Genomic DNA, 17,697 nt, shown 5'->3' with positions numbered 1-17,697 from the left:
TATCATTTCCCAGCATTTTTAGCCAGAGTTGATGCCCTGATTGGCAGCCGGGGCTTTGATACAACACGAAAGAAAACAGAGAATCTATATATAGTCAAAGAAACGGGTCAACACGAAAGTCATTCATTCCCTCTCTTCCGAGAAGAAGGCTAGGTTCAGATAACCAGCCCATCCAATTCGACACTTTCACCTTTTTCCTATCTTCTTTCATCGTATGTACCTCGTGAACTGAGCCCGAGCCTGACCAAACAAGAAAAAAAAACTGAGCCCGAGCCCGAGTTCGGACCCTTTCAATACCGCTGCCCGTGTCCCCGCCGGTGACACACCGCTTCCATCATGGCTTTCGTGGAGTTCCGGCCGCTGGACAAGAAGTCCCTGGTAGAGTACATCCAGCACACGCCCGCCCTCGCCTCGAAGCTGGGGGAGAAGTTCGATGACCTGGACATCAGAGAAGTCGGAGACGGCAATCTCAACTTCGTCTACATCGTCGCGGGCTCTGCGGGCTCTTTCGTCATCAAGCAGGTGATGCTTTTCGTTTTTTCTCTTGACGAAAATGGATTTTTTTTTCCTTAACTGCGCGGCCGAGGTCTCTCTATTTATGATCAATGGAAGCTGGGCAAGACACAGGGTAATGCTGATCGAAATTCGGATCAGAAAGCATGTTGTTCATTATGGGATTTCAGTTCTTATGCCTTACTCAAGATTCTGTTCGGAACATAATTTTGAGGGAAACATTTTTCAGTATTCGTTTATTGAAAAATAAAGTAATTAAAGAAAACCTTTTTTGATATTGGAAAAAACACTTTCAAAGTTAAGAAAGTATTTTTCGCTTTTCAAAAAGTTGAAAATATTTTTCATTACTTATTCCACCTTGTATGTCTTCTTTTTAATATTTTTTCTTTTTCTGGGCCTTGTCTGATTGTTGGCCATGATTGTGGCCACCGACTAGCCATAGACGAGCTCCTCGCCACAGGCCGGCGAGGCTCAAGCTTGCCATATTCTGGCAAGGTAGAGCCTCGCTTGATTTGGTAAAGCCAAGCCTGCCCGAGGTTGCCAAAGCCTTGCCGAGACCTTAGGCAAGGCTCGAGCCTTGCACAGCTCGCCAGCTTGGAGCGAGGCCAAAGCTTACTAATTGCTGGTCGCAAGCCGTTGCTCCAAGCAAGGCCAAGGAAGAAGAAGAAAAAAATGGAAAGAGGAAATAAAGAAAAAGAAAAAATGAAGAGGAAAGAAAAAAAAACTCAAAAATCGATTTTAAAGAAATAAAACAATAATAAAATTATTGAAAATGAGTACATGTAAGAAAAGCTTCTCCTTACCAAATGGCAGAAAATATTCTAGTTCATTCTCAAATTTCAGTCTAACAACAGAAAAAATAATTATTTTCCTAAAAAATGGCTTTTGAAAAATAATTTACAGAAACATTACATTTTCCATGAAAGGAACGGAGCGTAAGTTTGATATAATCAAGTCTTTTGTGGCTTCATTTCTAGCTGAATGTGAAGAAATTTTGAAATGGGATGATAATGAAAATGGTGAAAATCTGTTTTCTTTTCCCTCAGGTTTGGTATGGGCGGGGATTAGCTTATATGTTTTAGCTGGAATCACAGTAAAGCAATCGATTTTGGGATGATCCTACTCTCAGCGGATGAGAAAATGTTCCTTTGCTTCATTCTTTGTTTTGTGGAATCTGCAAATCCCACTCGTGCTTAAGTTCAACATCTAGCTATTGGGTTACAAAAATTCTAAACATATTAATTAAGTTCTAAACTTTTTAATTGAATCAATTCAATGCTAAACATTTTTACATTAATACCTATTCAATTCATTTGGCCAATTTTGACTGGTCAGCACTTACGTGGAATGCTAACATGGTAATTTTTTAATAATTTTTTTGAATATTTTTCTTTTCTTGTTCTTTTTTTCCTTTTTTTTTTCTTTTTCCATTTCTTTTCTCCCTTCTTCCTCCTTGGACTGTCTCCCAATGGCTGACGAGCCTCACCCTCACTGGCGCAGCCCTCGCCCAAGGCTGCAGGTGAGGGGGCTTTGTCCAAATTTGGGCCAGGCCAGCCTCGCCTTGGCTTGCAAGCAGGTGAAGGCGGCCTCGCCCGCGGATAGGAAGGCCATGGCGGCCTTCGCCCAGGCCCGCCTCTCCTGCGTTATGTGGGTTCTAGTTGAAGTTACCATGTCAACATCAGGTCAATATCTGAATTTGCATGCCACGTTAGCATCCAGTCACCGGCCGACGTCCACGTCAGTGCCAGTTGGCCAAAATTAACTGGATGTCAATGCCGGTTGGCCAAAATTAACTGGATTGATTGAATTTGTAAGTTTTAAGACTAAATTGGTCTCATTGAAAAGTTTTGGAATTGATATAAATAAAATAGATTTATGACTTTTTTGATACTTTTCGCGGATTAGGTGGGTTTGAGTTGAAGTTCTCGACTCTTACTGAAAAGATGTTCCTCTCTTTTGGTTCAAATCTACAAGTCCGGTGTTCTTTCCTGTGCGGTAATTGTGTTCTCATATTTGCAGGCTCTCCCTTACGTTCGGTTGATTGGGGAATCATGGCCAATGACGAAAGAGCGAGCGTACTTCGAGGCGGCGGCATTGAAAGAGCACGGGCATTGGTGCCCGGATCATGTCCCGGAGGTTTATCACTTCGACCGTACTATGTCTCTGACAGGCATGCGTTACTTAGAGCCTCCACATATAATCCTGAGGAAAGGATTGATCGCTGGAATTGAGTACCCATTACTCGCGGAGCACATGTCAGAATATATGGCGAGAACCCTCTTCTGCACGTCTCTTCTGTATCATTCCACCACGGAGCACAAACGTGGAGGTAAATACATAGCGGAATGCATTTGGCTTCTTTAGTTTTTATACTGATGTCTGGCCACACTCTTGTCTTGGCATTGTCATTGCAGTAGCAGAGTTCTGCGGGAACATCGAGATGTGCAGGCTGACCGAGCAGGTTGTTTTCTCTGACCCTTACAAAGTATCCCAACACAACCGTTGGACTTCCCCTTATCTGGATGCTGATGCTGAGGCTGCAAGGGAGGATAATGATTTAAAGCTTGAAATAGCTGAGTTGAAATCCAAGTAATGTTACTGTATAAGAAGCTACTGTATCCTTCTTCAAAAAAAGTTAAATGGAGCGGAACATCATCTGTTTGCTGATAATTTTGTGGGACGTGCATTTCAGGTTCTGTGAAAGAGCGCAAGCACTGGTACATGGAGATCTCCACACTAGTTCGGTCATGGTTACCCAAGATTCGACCCAAGTAATAGATTCAGAATTCGCATTTTATGGGCCAATGGGGTTTGATGTTGGCGCCTTCCTAGGAAATTTGTTTTTGTCATTCTTCTCTCAGGATGGGCATGCAAATCAAGGGAACGACAGAAAAGTATGCTTTACATAATTGCCTGTCTTTATGCTTATGTCTCATAGACTTCCAGTGCTTGACCTTGCAAAGTTCTGTAAATTGGTTTCTCTTCTTACTCCTAATGACTACTATTGCTTATTATGTAATGAACCTGAATATCTCTTGATCATGCAGCTAGAATTCAATTCGGGATTTGCACACATCTATGTATACAAAAGAAAAATTTATATGTGATAATTACTTGGTACTTTATTGTTCGCAAAAACAATAGCTATTTCAGTAATTGCAGAGATGAATGGACAGTTGTAATTGGCAGATAGAGGCAATAATAATTGAGATCATATTATCCTCTCCCCCATCAGTCATTTCATCTCTTTCATGCTCGTCGACTACTATGAAAGAAGAAGAAAGGTCAATAAAAATTATTTTTACCATTGATGATATGTTAATGAATTGTTCCATTTGCGCATGTTATACAGGCATACAAGGAATGGATTTTGCAGACGATTGAAGAGACGTGGAATCTATTCCGACAGAAGTTTGTAAGCCTCTGGAATGAACACAAGAATGGGTCTGGTGAGGCATATCTACCAGCAATCTATAACAATCACGTGCTGCTCGAGCTGGTCCAGAGGAAATTTATGAAGGATTTATTCCATGATACTCTTGGATTTGGTGCTGCCAAAATGATAAGGTGTGATTGAATGATGTGGCATTTCCTGCTCCTTAAATGCTTATGTGTAGATTATGAATTTGCTTGATTTCTTAGTAGCTTTTGGGACTAATGTCTCGGTTGGAGCATACAGTTGTCTAAATACTGACCATTTGCCTTCGTACATACTTGATTTCAGGAGAATTGTTGGGGTTGCACATGTGGAGGATTTTGAGTCCATAACTGATGCTAGTAAGCGTGCAGACTGCGAGCGCCAAGCTCTCAATTTTGCCCGGATGCTTCTGAAGGAAAGGCGGAAATTCGAAGGAATCAGTGAAGTAGTCTCATTAGTTCAGAAATCGAACTGAGCCTTGGGCTTAATGTATTGAGGTTTCTTGTGGGTTCCCCCTCCTTTACTGTCGTGTCCTTATGCATTTCGAAGCTACAAAGGCTCTTAAGTTCCAGTATAGCGTACAATGAACTGCCTGATTGTCTTTGATGGTTAGTTCCACTGACAAGTCCTCGCTCCAATGAATCTACTTGAACCGTCAGATCCATGGATGATGACTATGCCGAGGCCTTTCTCGACTTTGCTTGATGCAGAGCTGGTTATGGAGCTACCATATGCAGATGGCAATTCTTGTTTTTTTTTTACTTTCTTTTTGGTTGTTGATCAGGCGTCCTCACTGTATGAACTGTTGGGTGTGATCACTGTGGTCATTCTGCTAATAATCTGCCTGAATCGAGAGGTAAATAAGTTGGGTGTACGATGACTTTCCAGATGTCCTAAGGAACAGTAAGTTCCTCAGCATTCGCTTGTTATAGAACAATTCTATCCTAATGAAGCGCTTGAATACCAAATAAAAGTCAAGGATGTGCTTCCTCTGCAAACTTGGTCCTTGTTATTAGAGGAACGTACTTATTTGTTTAATACCCAATTTGCTTACATTGTTTTTATCTTCACCTTTTATTAGTCCTATATCAGAAAGCAGATTGAATACTTGAGCAGTTAATAGGGAGCGTATTAGCTTAATCACACCACCTACTTCTGAACTTTTTGGAAGAAACGAAAAACTTAAATGGCTGTGCTTTAAATCAGCATATTACAGAGAATGACTGCATATAACCATTTTTTCCCTGGAAAACAATTACTTGGACTTTATTCATTACAGAAAAAGTAACCTAACTTCCATATTTAGCCTTGTAGTCACTCCAGAGCTGATCAACTGTCTTCCCCAGCAACTCAACGAAATACTGAGGGCTATAGCCAGTCTTCATCTTCTTGTTCATGTCTGCTACAAACCCACTCAGAAGACCATCACAATAGTCCAGAAAATGTGCTGTGACATCACAGCCCTGGTCCCACCGGTTTCCCTGGCCTGGTTTCACCCAGTGGCTTGGTGCATACCCCGCCTTCAGCCTCACAAAATCCGCTATTCCCTCTGTCAAACCAGTCGGCGCTTCTTGATTGGCAAACCACTGCCATATATGCGTCATCTCGTGATACAAAACCCCAGTTATCTCGTTCTTCACATCACCGGAGTAGTTTCCTATGTACTCCGAGCTGACGTGAATTTCATTCGTGTCGATAAGTGCATATGCTACCCCCTCCATGGATTCAATAAAAACACTTACAGCTTGCACATCTCTTCTGTCCTCTGAGGTCAATTCTTGGAAAATTTGCCAAATGAATACAGTGGAGGAGTTCATTACTTTCTTGGTGTACTCTGTGCCAATTTCACCATCGAACCTTGCTCCACCGGCTGTTGAAGACGCGTTGTTCAGTGCTGTGTACTCCACAGCAGAAGCTTGTCGAAATGCTGCTAAGGTACCTAGATACCACAGCAACAACACCAAGCGAGCCATGTGCTTGTTTCACTGCTTCTTGTTCTGTAGGAGGATGGGTGAAGCGCCATCCAAAAAGCGAGGGGCCTTTATAGAGGGGTGGAAGTTGAGTGATGCATCCTTCTCACCCACAAATATCTTTTGACTTCTCTTGGGAGTTCACTTTCTTCTTGTCTCAAAGTTATTGTACTGTAAGCGATTGGAATTTGCATCACTAAGAACTAAAACTTATGCTAGTAAATTAAAAAAAATTATATTCAGTCCCGACAACAAAAACATCCAGCCATTGGTGTAGCAAAAGGAATGGATTTACATCTGTTCCAACGACAGAATGTTAAGCTGATGTAGCAAACGAATGGATTCGTATCTGTTCTAAGACAAAAACCATTTCTTATATTTGGGAGGGGTCAAGTGGTCCAGATTGAATAGCCTCCCTTTTGACCAATCGGCCCGCAAATTGGACCATGCCTTGTCCTCACATTTCACGTTGCTTCTCGTCGTTGAATAATTCCAAACGACTTCACCAAACCTAATTGACTTTTAAGAGGAGGAGGAAACAAGAAGACCTGATAGTAAAATTTATCCGCTCTTATCGTTAAGGATCTATAAAGTCGACAAATACACTGCAAAGCCAGTGCTTCTGGAACTTCATAGTATAAGGTTGACGGATGCCACCACAAATAATAGCTCGACCAATGGTTCTTTGCTTACCGATGTAGAACTTAATTTCATAACAGTATCCAACACAAACCATGTGGAACTTAATTTGTTACAAGCATCTCTTAGAGCTACAAACACTTCACATGCTGTGGCCCCTCAAGAGTGAATGTAGCTTGTGCACTTTCGTCTGACCAGACGATGGAACTGGGCGGCAATGGCATATGACGGGTGGACTAAATTGCCCCGAGATAATTCCACAACACATGAGTTGCATGCGTGATGCGCAAGATGATGGATTTGGTTGTAGCTGCAACATAGAGAGCTGCTGCCACCTTCTTTGATCAAGATTTATGGCTGGCCAAAAGAAAGAATCTGTGAAAATCAAATATACCACCTTTAAGCAGGATAACCAAACATCCAAACAAGAGCACCCCCACCTTGACTTTTCCACTCCATAGCAGGAGGATGAGGCAGGATCATGATAAGAAATGCATGCATAGAGTAGACCAATAAGGGTGAAATCCCCTGCAATATAAGGAATCAAGAGCGAGAAGATTGCTTACTGCTATCACTAAGCATGAATGGCAATGCCAGTTTCACACTAACTATCAATTAATAACATCATAGGGTTTATAAGATGCAATTACATACAGATACGAAGATTAAAATCATCTTCACAAAAATGGAACCAGACTGTCTTGACAATCAAAACAAGGTAATACTGTCACCATGATACATGAAGTCAGCGTCAAGTTCCTTGTCCCATGACCCATCCTTGTTCTTATACATGTTCCCTAGTAAAATCGCTCGCAGAAGCGCCCCCTGGTCTATGCCAATGACCATCTAAGTGAAAATGTTTCGACTCGAATTTTGTTTTCCACATACCGGGTTAACACTATGAGACATTGTCTTCTAAATAAGCAAAGGAAGTTCAGCAAGTCTGCCAAAACACCAAAAGGACTTGGTCAAGAAAAAGAATGAACTATTTCCTAGTTCCACCAATCTTATATACTTTAACCATGAAGTAAGCAAGTATCTCAGATTCTTACACACCGTTGTGAAGGAAAAAATCCGGACTGGTCTGTCAAATATTCCAGAGCTCAAAAGCTAGCTAGAATCAACATTGAGAGCCATGTGACATAATTGACTACTCCAGAGAAATATTCAGGTTTCCTCCATAGTTTTCACCAACAGTTGCCTGTAAGATTGGATACCAGAGAAACAGGAAATAGACTAGTTATGCATAGGCCAAGAGATGACCTAAAGCTGTACTACAAGAATTCATAAAGCAAAATGAAGAACCACCAACTTGGAGGTAAGGAAGGATGGGGTAAGAACACTAGAAATGTCAAAACTATCGTACGGTACTCACTTGAATGCCAAAATATATATATATATATATATATATATATATATATATATTTGTTCACTTGAGTCACAAATTTGAAAAATCAATTACTTGAGTGTCAATTCTGATTTGAAAACTCGCCCGAAAATCTAATGCGGACATCGGTCATCCGATGTGGCTTCGTCGGCGTTGACGTGGATAATTTTTTGAATTTTTTTTTAATATTTCGATAAAGCAAAATGAAGAACCACCGACTTGGAGGTAAGGAAAGACGGTATTTTGAACTTGAAGGAATAATTTCGACTTCACTGCTGACCTGCACAAAAGCAATGGAACAATCAATACATAGAAAGAGAAACTTATTCAAGAACAAAATATTTTTTTTTGAAGTTGGGAACATGCACATACAGAATGCTACTGGCATATTTTCCCACGGACTAATCGAGGTGCCTAACTACATAGTCCTGCATTACTCACCCACAAAAAAATAAAAAATTATTCAACCATCAAAGAAAAAGAGAGAAAGTGACGTTTCCTGTCCTCCTTCTAACACCACATCCCACAATTTAGATTAGTCCTTTTCTACAGGCAGCAACTCAATTTGCTTCTACGCCAAAAATAAGCTGTAAAATTAAAATCCCAGTATGATATTGATCTAGTAAACAAAAAAGATGACTGCTTGGTTGCGAGCTTATCGAAGAATACTAATTTTTATTGAGAGGCTATAAAAGGGCATTCATGTTCTACACATTATAGAAATCGGAATCTTAAGCACTGAAGGACAAACGAAGCCAAATATTACTCAATTTATCTTGATCTGAGTTCACATCAAAGAAAGATGTCCAGTACTTGCACCTTATCTTAAGGAGGTTTCTAATATACGAATTTTCATACTAGAGGTAGGTTAGATTCCATAGAGCCATGCCAATAGCGTTAAACACCCCCAACTCCAATGATATTGAGAATAAAAAGTACTTTGAGAAAATAGAACAAATAAAAATAATCCCTCACTCGCAAAACTTGATCCGTTCAATATGGTTCATGAAATTTAACCTAATATGTAATATTGTCCATAAATCTTTGGTAATGTTCGATTTAATCCATGAACTATATAAAATTGTCCAATTTTGTCATTTTTTTATTCAAGTTAACAAAATTTTGTTGATATAACTTCCAATTCGGTACGTTTGAATAGTGGGAAAAAAAAAACAATGTTATGCGTGGATGATACACATGAGATATGTGATTCAAATTGTAATATAATAATTTGTTTACTTTGTTTAATTTGGAAAATTGGTTATCCATGTCATTTGATGATATAGATTATTATATTTTGATTTGGCGTTGAATGCCTTACGATAATCCGTATATAATGTTATAATTTTGTCCACCTTCCAAACTTGTCGAGCCATAAGCCAATTAGATAATTTTGTCAACTTGAATTGACGAAAGGATTCTAACAAAAAAGAAAAAAAAAACTAACGAAAGGATAACATGGAATATTTTATATAGTCTATAAATTAGATTGAACATCTACCAAAAGTTCAAGAATTACATTGCATAAATAAAAAATTCAGGAACATCATGGCATATTGAGATTAAGTTCATGGATTATATTGACCAAGCCAAAAGTTTATGGACCACATTGTTCATCCGGTCAAAGGTCGTGGACTGTACATGTAATTATTTCAAAATTTATTAGTTGACTAATTCAAGTTGAGTCAAGTGGAGCTTACGGAATACTAATTGGAATCATAAATCTCGAGCTTTGGAAAGTCAAGTTGGGCGAGCTTGAATCAAGCATCCATTCTAAATAAGCTCGATTAATAAATTGCGTTCGCTTGATTCGAGCGTACCCATAACCATCATGCATTCAATTGCAGAATCCAACACTGGCGAAAGACGTCCACATATTACGGGTAACGTAGGAGACATCTCTATTTTTCCCCGAGGAATCTTTCGAATTACCACTGCTTAGCTTTCAATTCCCGGTTGATCTACACCATCTTCTATTCTCGTAAGATGATACACACTAGCTAACAGTCCACCATTTGCCATGGCGCAACCATTAGACCGTCAACGGACCCAAAAAGGTTGACGACTGCACTGGAGCAACGAACTCGGCCCGTCAAAGCCCGAAGGTAGATCAGATTACCGGGCTTATATAGGAAAGCCCGGCCCAGCTCGTAATTAGGCAGAACATCGATGGTTTTGTGTTGACAATCCAAAACGGTACGATCGTGACTTGTCATCCGTATTCGGATCGAGATAGAACACGATGGATTAGAAAAATTTATGAATATTTTTTCGGATTGTAGAAAACCTCAAATGATAGGATTAAAAATCTCTGAAAATATATAAAAATCTTGTTTGCCTCTTGAGCTCCCTCACCGGTGTCATTAAACCCGTTCTCTTCAGCTCCCTAAAGTTCATCTCTGTTGCTGCCAGCTTCGCCAAATCCATCGCCATCTCCATCTTCGGGTTGTAGTGATTACTTTGCTTTACCGCATTGGAAGCGATCTAGATATTTACAAAGACATCTTGGGTTGCGAAGTAACTTGGGGAGGCAGTGCAATTGATCTAATAGACAATGCGACGGGAGTGGGCGATGCAGATGAGAAGGGTGGCAATGAGGTAGGAGTAAACATATTATTGTGGACGATGACCTCAAAGGATACGAGGACTCGTCTAGGGATTTGAATTTTTCATTATGATAATCATGTGACATACAACTTCTCATTTTCATTTTAAGTCTTCAAAATATCGACTCACTGATCAGTAGTCCGAGGTGACGATGATCGCACAATGATCAAAGTTGACAACAATCCATTGTTGCACACTAACAAAGTAATATCTAGATGCATCAGTCTGTCACTCCACCTTTGAATATTAAAGAAAATTATTCAATCTAACTTTATCCAACCCCTATACCGGTTTTTTCATTTGGCATTTTTGTTCAAATACCATAAAATTTATTTAGTTTGAAGGACGTCACTAAATACCGAATATGATAATTCGTTATTGTATCTGGGGCTATCAAATACAACTTGTAACTTTTATTTTTAGATAAGATGATGATGGAGTACTCAACCTTAGGCTCGATGACAGCTGTAATCTATTAGGATCAAATCAAGTAACAAAGTAATCAAAATACTTTTAGTCATGATTCATGTCCTAATTAGTGAGCTGGGCTTGACAAATCAAGACCACGTGGACCAATCCGCTCCCAATAAAATCGGGGAAAAAAAAAATATATATACACATAAAAGGAGAAAAAAGAAAAACGGAGAAACCATAAATAGCCAAGGAACCATATATAGTCAACGAAGTAGGGTCAACGCAACAGCCATTCGATTCCCAATATCTCCCGAGAAGAAGGCCAGGTTCAGAAAACCAGAGCATACGATTCGACACTTCCACCTTTTTTTCCCCACATCTTCTTTCATCGTACCTCTCGAACTGCGTCGCTGAGCCCGAGCCCGAGTTCGAGTTCGAGTTCGGTTCGGACCCCTTTCGACACCGCCGCCCGCCGTCCCCGCCGGCGACGCGCCGCCGCTTCTGTCATGGCTTTCGCGGAGTTCCGGCCGCTGGACGAGAAGTCCCTGCTGGAGTACATCCGGCACACCCCCGCCCTCGCCTCGAAGCTGGGGAACAAGTTCGACGACCTGAAGATCAGAGAAGTCGGAGACGGCAATCTCAACTTCGTCTACATCGTCGTGGGCTCTGCTGGCTCTTTCGTCATCAAGCAGGTGATCCTTCTTTTCTTCTCTTGAAAAAAAAAAAAAGGGTTTTTTTTTTTTTTTTTTTTGCTTGACTGCGTGGCCCAGGTCTCTCTCTTTATGATCAATGGGAGTTGGGCTGGTGTTTTACGCGGACGCAGGGTACTGCTGATCGAAATTCGGATCGGAAAGCACGTTGTTGATTATGGGATTTGAGTTTCTCATGTCTTACTTATGTTTGATATGATCAGGTTGTTTGTGGCTTCATTGCTGGCTGAATGTGAAGAAACTTTGAAATGGGATGATAATGAAAATGGTGAAAGTCTGTTTTCTTTTCCCTGGGGTTTGGTATGGGTGGCGGATTAGCTCCCTGTTTAGCTAGAATCACAGTGAAGTGATCGATTTTGGGGATGATCCTACTCTTGGCAGATGAGAAGATGTTCCTGGCTTCGTACTTTTTTTTTTTTTTTTTTTTGTGGAATCTGGAAATCCCACTGGTGCTTATAAATTTCAACATGTGCTATTGGGTTATGTGGGTTCAAGTCAAAGTTCTCGAGTCTTACCGAAAAGATGTTCCTTTCTTTTGGTTCAAATCTACAGGTCCAGTATTCTTTCCTGTGTGGTAATTGTATTCCCGTATTTGCAGGCTATCCCTTACGTTCGGTGCATTGGGGAATCATGGCCAATGACAAAAGAGCGAGCATACTTCGAGGCAGTGGCATTGAAAGAGCAAGGGCATTGGTGCCCGGACCATGTTCCGGAGGTTTATCACTTTGACCGTACTATGTCTCTAATAGGCATGCGTTACTTAGAGCCTCCACATATAATCCTGAGGAAGGGATTGATTGCTGGAATTGAGTACCCATTACTTGCCGAGCACATGTCAGAATATATGGCAAGAACACTCTTCTCCACGTCCCTTCTGTATCATTCCACCACAGAGCACAAACGTGCAGGTAAATAAGCTCTAATATCAATCAAGCATCTGTAGTGTCACATTATTCTCTTCTCTCCACATTACTTCACTCTGATCTTTTGCTAAGGCCTTATAATCTATTGGCTGTTCCCCAAAGAAATACATAGCGGAATGCATTTGGCTTCTTTAGTTCTTTTTTTATACTAATGTGTGGTCACGCTCTTGTCTTGTTATTGTCATTGCAGTAGCGGAGTTCTGTGGAAATGTCGAGATGTGCAGGCTGACTGAGCAGGTTGTTTTTTCTGACCCTTACAAAGTATCCCAATACAACCATTGGACTTCCCCTTATCTGGATGCTGATGCTGAGGCTGTAAGGGAGGATAATGATTTAAAGCTTGCAATAGCTGAGTTGAAATCCATGTAATGTTACTGTCTAAGAAGCTACTGTATCCTTCTTCAAAAAAGTTAAGTGAAGTGAAACATCATCCGTTTGCTGATGATTTTGTGGGATATGCATTTCAGGTTCTGTGAAAGAGCGCAAGCACTGGTACATGGAGATCTCCATACTGGTTCGGTCATGGTTACCCAAGATTCGACCCAAGTAATAGATCCAGAATTTGCATTTTATGGGCCAATGGGGTTTGATGTTGGAGCCTTCCTAGGAAATTTGTTTTTGTCATTCTTCTCTCAGGATGGGCATGCAAATCAAGGGAACGACAGAAAGGTATGGCTATACATAACTGCCTGTCTTTATGCTTATGTCTCATAGCTCTTCTAGTCCTTGACCTTGCAAAGTTCTGTAAATCGGTTTCTCTTCTTACTCCTAATGACTACTATTGCTTATCATGTCTTGAACCTTAATATCTGTTGCTCATGCAGCTACATTCAACTCGAGATTTGCAGACATTTATGTATACAAAAGAAAAATTCATACTCTCATGTGATAATTACTTGTAGTTTATTGTTCTTTCATGCCCCAGCCCCAGGAAAAACAAAAGAAAAAGTTGGTGCTGCTGTTTCAGTTATTGTAGAGATGAATGCACAATTGTAATTGGTAGATATCGAGGCAATGATGAAAGAGATCATATTATGCACTCCCCCATTAGTCATTTCATCTCTTTCATGCTTGTAGACTACTATAAAAAGAAAAGAAAGGACAATAGAAACTATTTTTACCATCAATGATATGTTAATGAATTGTTCCATAAATGCGCATATTATACAGGGATACAAGGAATGGATTTTGCAAACCACTGAAGAGACGTGGAATCTATTCCAACAGAAGTTTGTAAGCCTTTGGAATGAACACAAGAATGGGTCTGGTGAGGCATATCTACCAGCAATCTATAACAATGACGTGCTGCTCGAGCTGGTCCAGTGGAAATTCATGAAGGATTTATTCCATGATTCTCTTGGATTTGGGGCTGCCAAAATGATAAGGTGCGACTGGATGAAGTGGCATTTCCTGCTCCTTCTTGTGTAGATTATGAACTTGAACTTGCTAGATATCTAGTAGCTTTTGGGACTAATGTCACTTTTGGAGCATACAGCTGTCTAAGTACTCACCGTTTGCCTTCATGCATCTTTGATTTTAATTTCAGGAGAATTGTTGGGGTTGCACATGTGGAGGATCTTGAGTCCATAACTGATGCTAGTAAGCGTGCAGACTGCGAGCGCCGAGCTCTCAATTTTGCCCGGATGCTTCTGAAGGAAAGGCGAAAATTCGAAGAAATCAGTGAAGTAGTCTCATTAGTTCGGAAATCAAACTAACCCTTGGGCTTAATGTATTGAGGTTTCTTGTGGGTCCCCCCTCCTTCACAGTTGTGTCCTTATGCATTTCGAAGCTACGGAGGCTCTGTATTTCCAATGTAGCGTCCCATGCACTGCCTGCTCAAATCATTAGCAGCTCTATGCTGTCTTTGATGGTTAGTTCCGCTGGCAAGTCCTTGCTCCGATGAATCTACTTGAACTTTGTCTATGTCGGATCAATGGATGATGACTATGCTGAGGCCTTTCTCGACTTAGCTTGATGCAGAGCTGCTTATGGAACTACCATATGCAGATGGCGATTCTTTTTTTTTTTTTGGCTTTCTTTTTGGTTGTTGATCAGGCGTCCTCACTGTTTGAACCGTTGGGTACGATCACTGTGGTCATTGTGCTAATAATTTCCCGAAATCGGGAGGTAAATAAGTTGGGTGTATGATGACTTTTCGGATGTGCTAAGTAACATTAAGTTCCTCAGCATTTGCTTGTTATAGAACAATTCTATCCTAATGAAGCGCTTGAATACCCAGTCTAGGATGTGTTTTCAGAAGAAGGTATTTATTTGTTTGATACCCAATTTTCTTTCATTGTTTTTACCTTCACCTTTTATTTCTCCTATATCAGAAAGCAAATTGAATACTTGATCAGTTAATAGGGAACGTATTAGCTTAACCACGCCTCCTAACTTTGAACTTCTCTTTGGAAGAAACGAAAGACGTAAGTGGCTTAGCTTTAAATCGGCACGATACAGAGAATGACTGCGTGTAACCTTTTCTTCCCAGGAAAACAATTACCTGGACTTTATTCATTACAGAAAAAGTAACCTAAATTCCATATTTAGCCTTGTAGTCGCTCCAGAGCTGATCAACTGTCTTCCCCAGCAACTCAACAAAATACTCGGGGCTATAGCCTGTCTTCATCTTCTTGTTCATGTCTGCTACAAACCCACTCAGAAGACCATCACAATAGTCCAGAAAATGTGCTGTGACATCATAGCCCTGGTCCCACCGGTTTCCCTGGCCTGGTTTCACCCAGTGGCTCGGTGCATATCCCGCCTTCAGCCTCACAAAATCTGCTATTCCCTCTGTCAAACCAGTCGGCGCTTCTCGATTGGCAAACCACTGCCATATATGCGTCATCTCGTGATACAAAACCCCGGTTATCTCGTTCTTCACGTCACCGGAGTAGTTTCCTATGTACTCTGAGCTCACGTGAATTTCGTTTGTGTCGATAAGGGCATATGCCACCCCCTCCATGGATTCAATAAAAACACTTACATTTTGCACATTCCTTACTGTCCTCTGAGGTCAATTCTTGGAAAATTTGCCAAATGAATACAGTCGAAAAGTTCATTACTTGCTTGGTGTACTCAATGCCGATTTCACCATCGAACCTTGCTCCACCGGCTGTTGAAGACGAGTTGTTCAGTGCTGTGTACTCCACAGCAGAAGCTTGTCGAAATGCTGCTAAGGTACCTAGATACCACAGCAACAACACCAAGCGAGCCATGTGCTTGTTTCACTGCTTCTTGTTCAGTGGGAGAATGGGTGAAGAGCCGGCCAAAAAGCGAGGGGCCTTTATAGAGTGGTGGCAGTTGAGTGATGCATCCTTCTCACCCACAAATATCTTTTGACCTCACTTGGGAGTTCACTTTCTTCTTGTCTCAAAGTTATTGTACTGTACCCGAATGTAATTGGATTCACTAAGAACCAAAACTTATGCTAGTAAATTTAAAAAAAAAAAACTCAGTCCCGACAACAAAAACATCCAACGAGTGGTGTAGCAAAAGGAATGGATTTACATCCGTTCCAACAACGGAATGTTAAGCTGATGTAGCAAATGAATGGATTTGTATCTGTTCTAAGACAAAAACCAGTTCTTATTTTTGGGAGGAGTCAAGTGGTCCAGATTGAATAGCCTCCTTATTGACCAATCAGCCAGCAAATTGGACCATGCCTCGTCCTCACATTTCACGTTGCTTCTCATCGTCGAATAATTCCATATGACTTCACCAAACCTAATTGACTTTTAAAAGGCGGAGGAAACATGAAGACCTGATAGTAAAATTTATACACCCTTATCGTCAAGGATCTACAAAGTCACGTACACACTACAAAACTGGTGCTTCTGGAACTTTAAATATGAGGTTGACGGATGCCACCACAAATAATAGCTCGATCAATGATTCTTTGCTTATTGATGTAGAACTTAATTTCATAACAGTACCAAACGCAAACCAATGTGGAACTTAATTTGTTACAAGCAGCTCTTAGAGCTAGCTACGAACACTTTCCATGCTGTGGCCCCTCAAGAGCGTATGCAGCATGTGCACTTTGGTCAGACCAGAATACGGAACTGGGCAGCAATGGCATGCCAGCTGGGCTAAATAGCCCCCAGATAATTCCAGGATACATGAGCCGCATGTGTGATGCGTAAGATGATGGATCGGGCTGTAGCCACAATACAGAGAGATGCTGCCACCTGTTTTGATCAAGATTTATGCCTAATGAAAAGAAAGAGAATCTGTGAAAGTCAAATATACCACTGCAGGATCACCAAACATCCAAAGAACACACGCACCTTGACTTTTCCACTCAATTGTAGGAGATGAGGCAGGATCATTATAAGAAGTGCATGCACAGAGTAGACCAATAAGGCTTAAGCCCCCTGCAGTATAACGAATTAAGAGTAAGAAGATTGCTTACTACTATCACTCAGCATGTATGTCAATACCAGTCTCACAACTAACCATCAATTAATAACATTGTAGGGCTTATAAGATGCAATTACATACAGATACATGACCTAGAATCATCTTCACAAAAATGGAACCAGACCACTGTCTTGACAATCAAAACAAGGTAATACTGTCACCATGATACACGAAGTCAGTGTCAAGTTCCTTGTCCCATGACCAATCCTTGTTCTTCTACATGTTCCCTAGTAAAATCACTCAAAGTAGCCCCCCCTGTCCATGCCAATGACCATCTAAATGACAATGTTTCAACTCGAATTTTGTTTCCACATACCAGGTTTACACTATGAGACTTTGTCTTCTCTTTTTTCCAAGAAACAAGCAAAGGAGTTCAGCAAGTCTGCCAAAACACCAAAAGGACTTAGTCAAGAGAAAGAATGAACTATTTCCTAGCTCCACCAATCTTATATACTTTAACCATGAAGTAAGCAAGTATCTTACACACCGTTGTGAAGGGCAAAATCCAGACTAGTCTGTCAAATATTCCAGATTTCAATAGCTGGCCAGAATCAACACTGAAACCCATGTGACATAAATTGACTACTCCGGAGAAATATTTAGGCTTCCCCATAGTTTTCACCAACAGATGCCTGAAAGATTGGATTCCAGAGAAACAGCAAATAGACTAATTATGTATAGGCCAAGAGATGAC

General features: G+C 40.7%; 3 protein-coding genes and 1 pseudogene across 3 annotated transcripts; 2 read left to right on the top strand and 2 right to left on the bottom strand.

Moving 5' to 3' along the window:
- Nucleotides 1-136: 136 nt before the first annotated feature.
- Nucleotides 137-4,883, top strand: LOC104420490 (methylthioribose kinase). The gene is made up of 6 exons (XM_018862841.2): nucleotides 137-522; nucleotides 2,533-2,842; nucleotides 2,928-3,102; nucleotides 3,206-3,407; nucleotides 3,866-4,080; nucleotides 4,238-4,883. Exons 1-6 carry the CDS (start codon nucleotides 337-339, stop codon nucleotides 4,404-4,406), a joined length of 1,257 nt encoding a protein of 418 aa, XP_018718386.2. The 5' UTR covers nucleotides 137-336; the 3' UTR covers nucleotides 4,407-4,883.
- Nucleotides 4,884-5,062: 179 nt separating this feature from the next.
- Nucleotides 5,063-6,032, bottom strand: LOC104418692. Its single transcript, XM_010030106.3, has one exon. It carries the CDS (start codon nucleotides 5,902-5,904, stop codon nucleotides 5,221-5,223), a length of 684 nt encoding a protein of 227 aa, XP_010028408.2. The 5' UTR covers nucleotides 5,905-6,032; the 3' UTR covers nucleotides 5,063-5,220.
- Nucleotides 6,033-11,232: 5,200 nt separating this feature from the next.
- On the top strand, nucleotides 11,233-14,603 carry LOC104418690 (methylthioribose kinase). Its single transcript, XM_010030105.3, has 6 exons — nucleotides 11,233-11,640; nucleotides 12,257-12,566; nucleotides 12,772-12,946; nucleotides 13,049-13,250; nucleotides 13,752-13,966; nucleotides 14,128-14,603. Exons 1-6 carry the CDS (start codon nucleotides 11,455-11,457, stop codon nucleotides 14,294-14,296), a joined length of 1,257 nt encoding a protein of 418 aa, XP_010028407.2. The 5' UTR covers nucleotides 11,233-11,454; the 3' UTR covers nucleotides 14,297-14,603.
- LOC104420489 lies at nucleotides 14,579-17,574 on the bottom strand (annotated as a pseudogene).
- Between the last annotated feature and the right edge of the window lie 123 nt (nucleotides 17,575-17,697).

This window comes from Eucalyptus grandis, chromosome 9, assembly GCF_016545825.1.
Source record: "Eucalyptus grandis isolate ANBG69807.140 chromosome 9, ASM1654582v1, whole genome shotgun sequence".
Lineage (NCBI taxonomy): Eukaryota > Viridiplantae > Streptophyta > Magnoliopsida > Myrtales > Myrtaceae > Eucalyptus > Eucalyptus grandis.
This window is presented reverse-complemented; position numbering and strand designations above follow the sequence as displayed.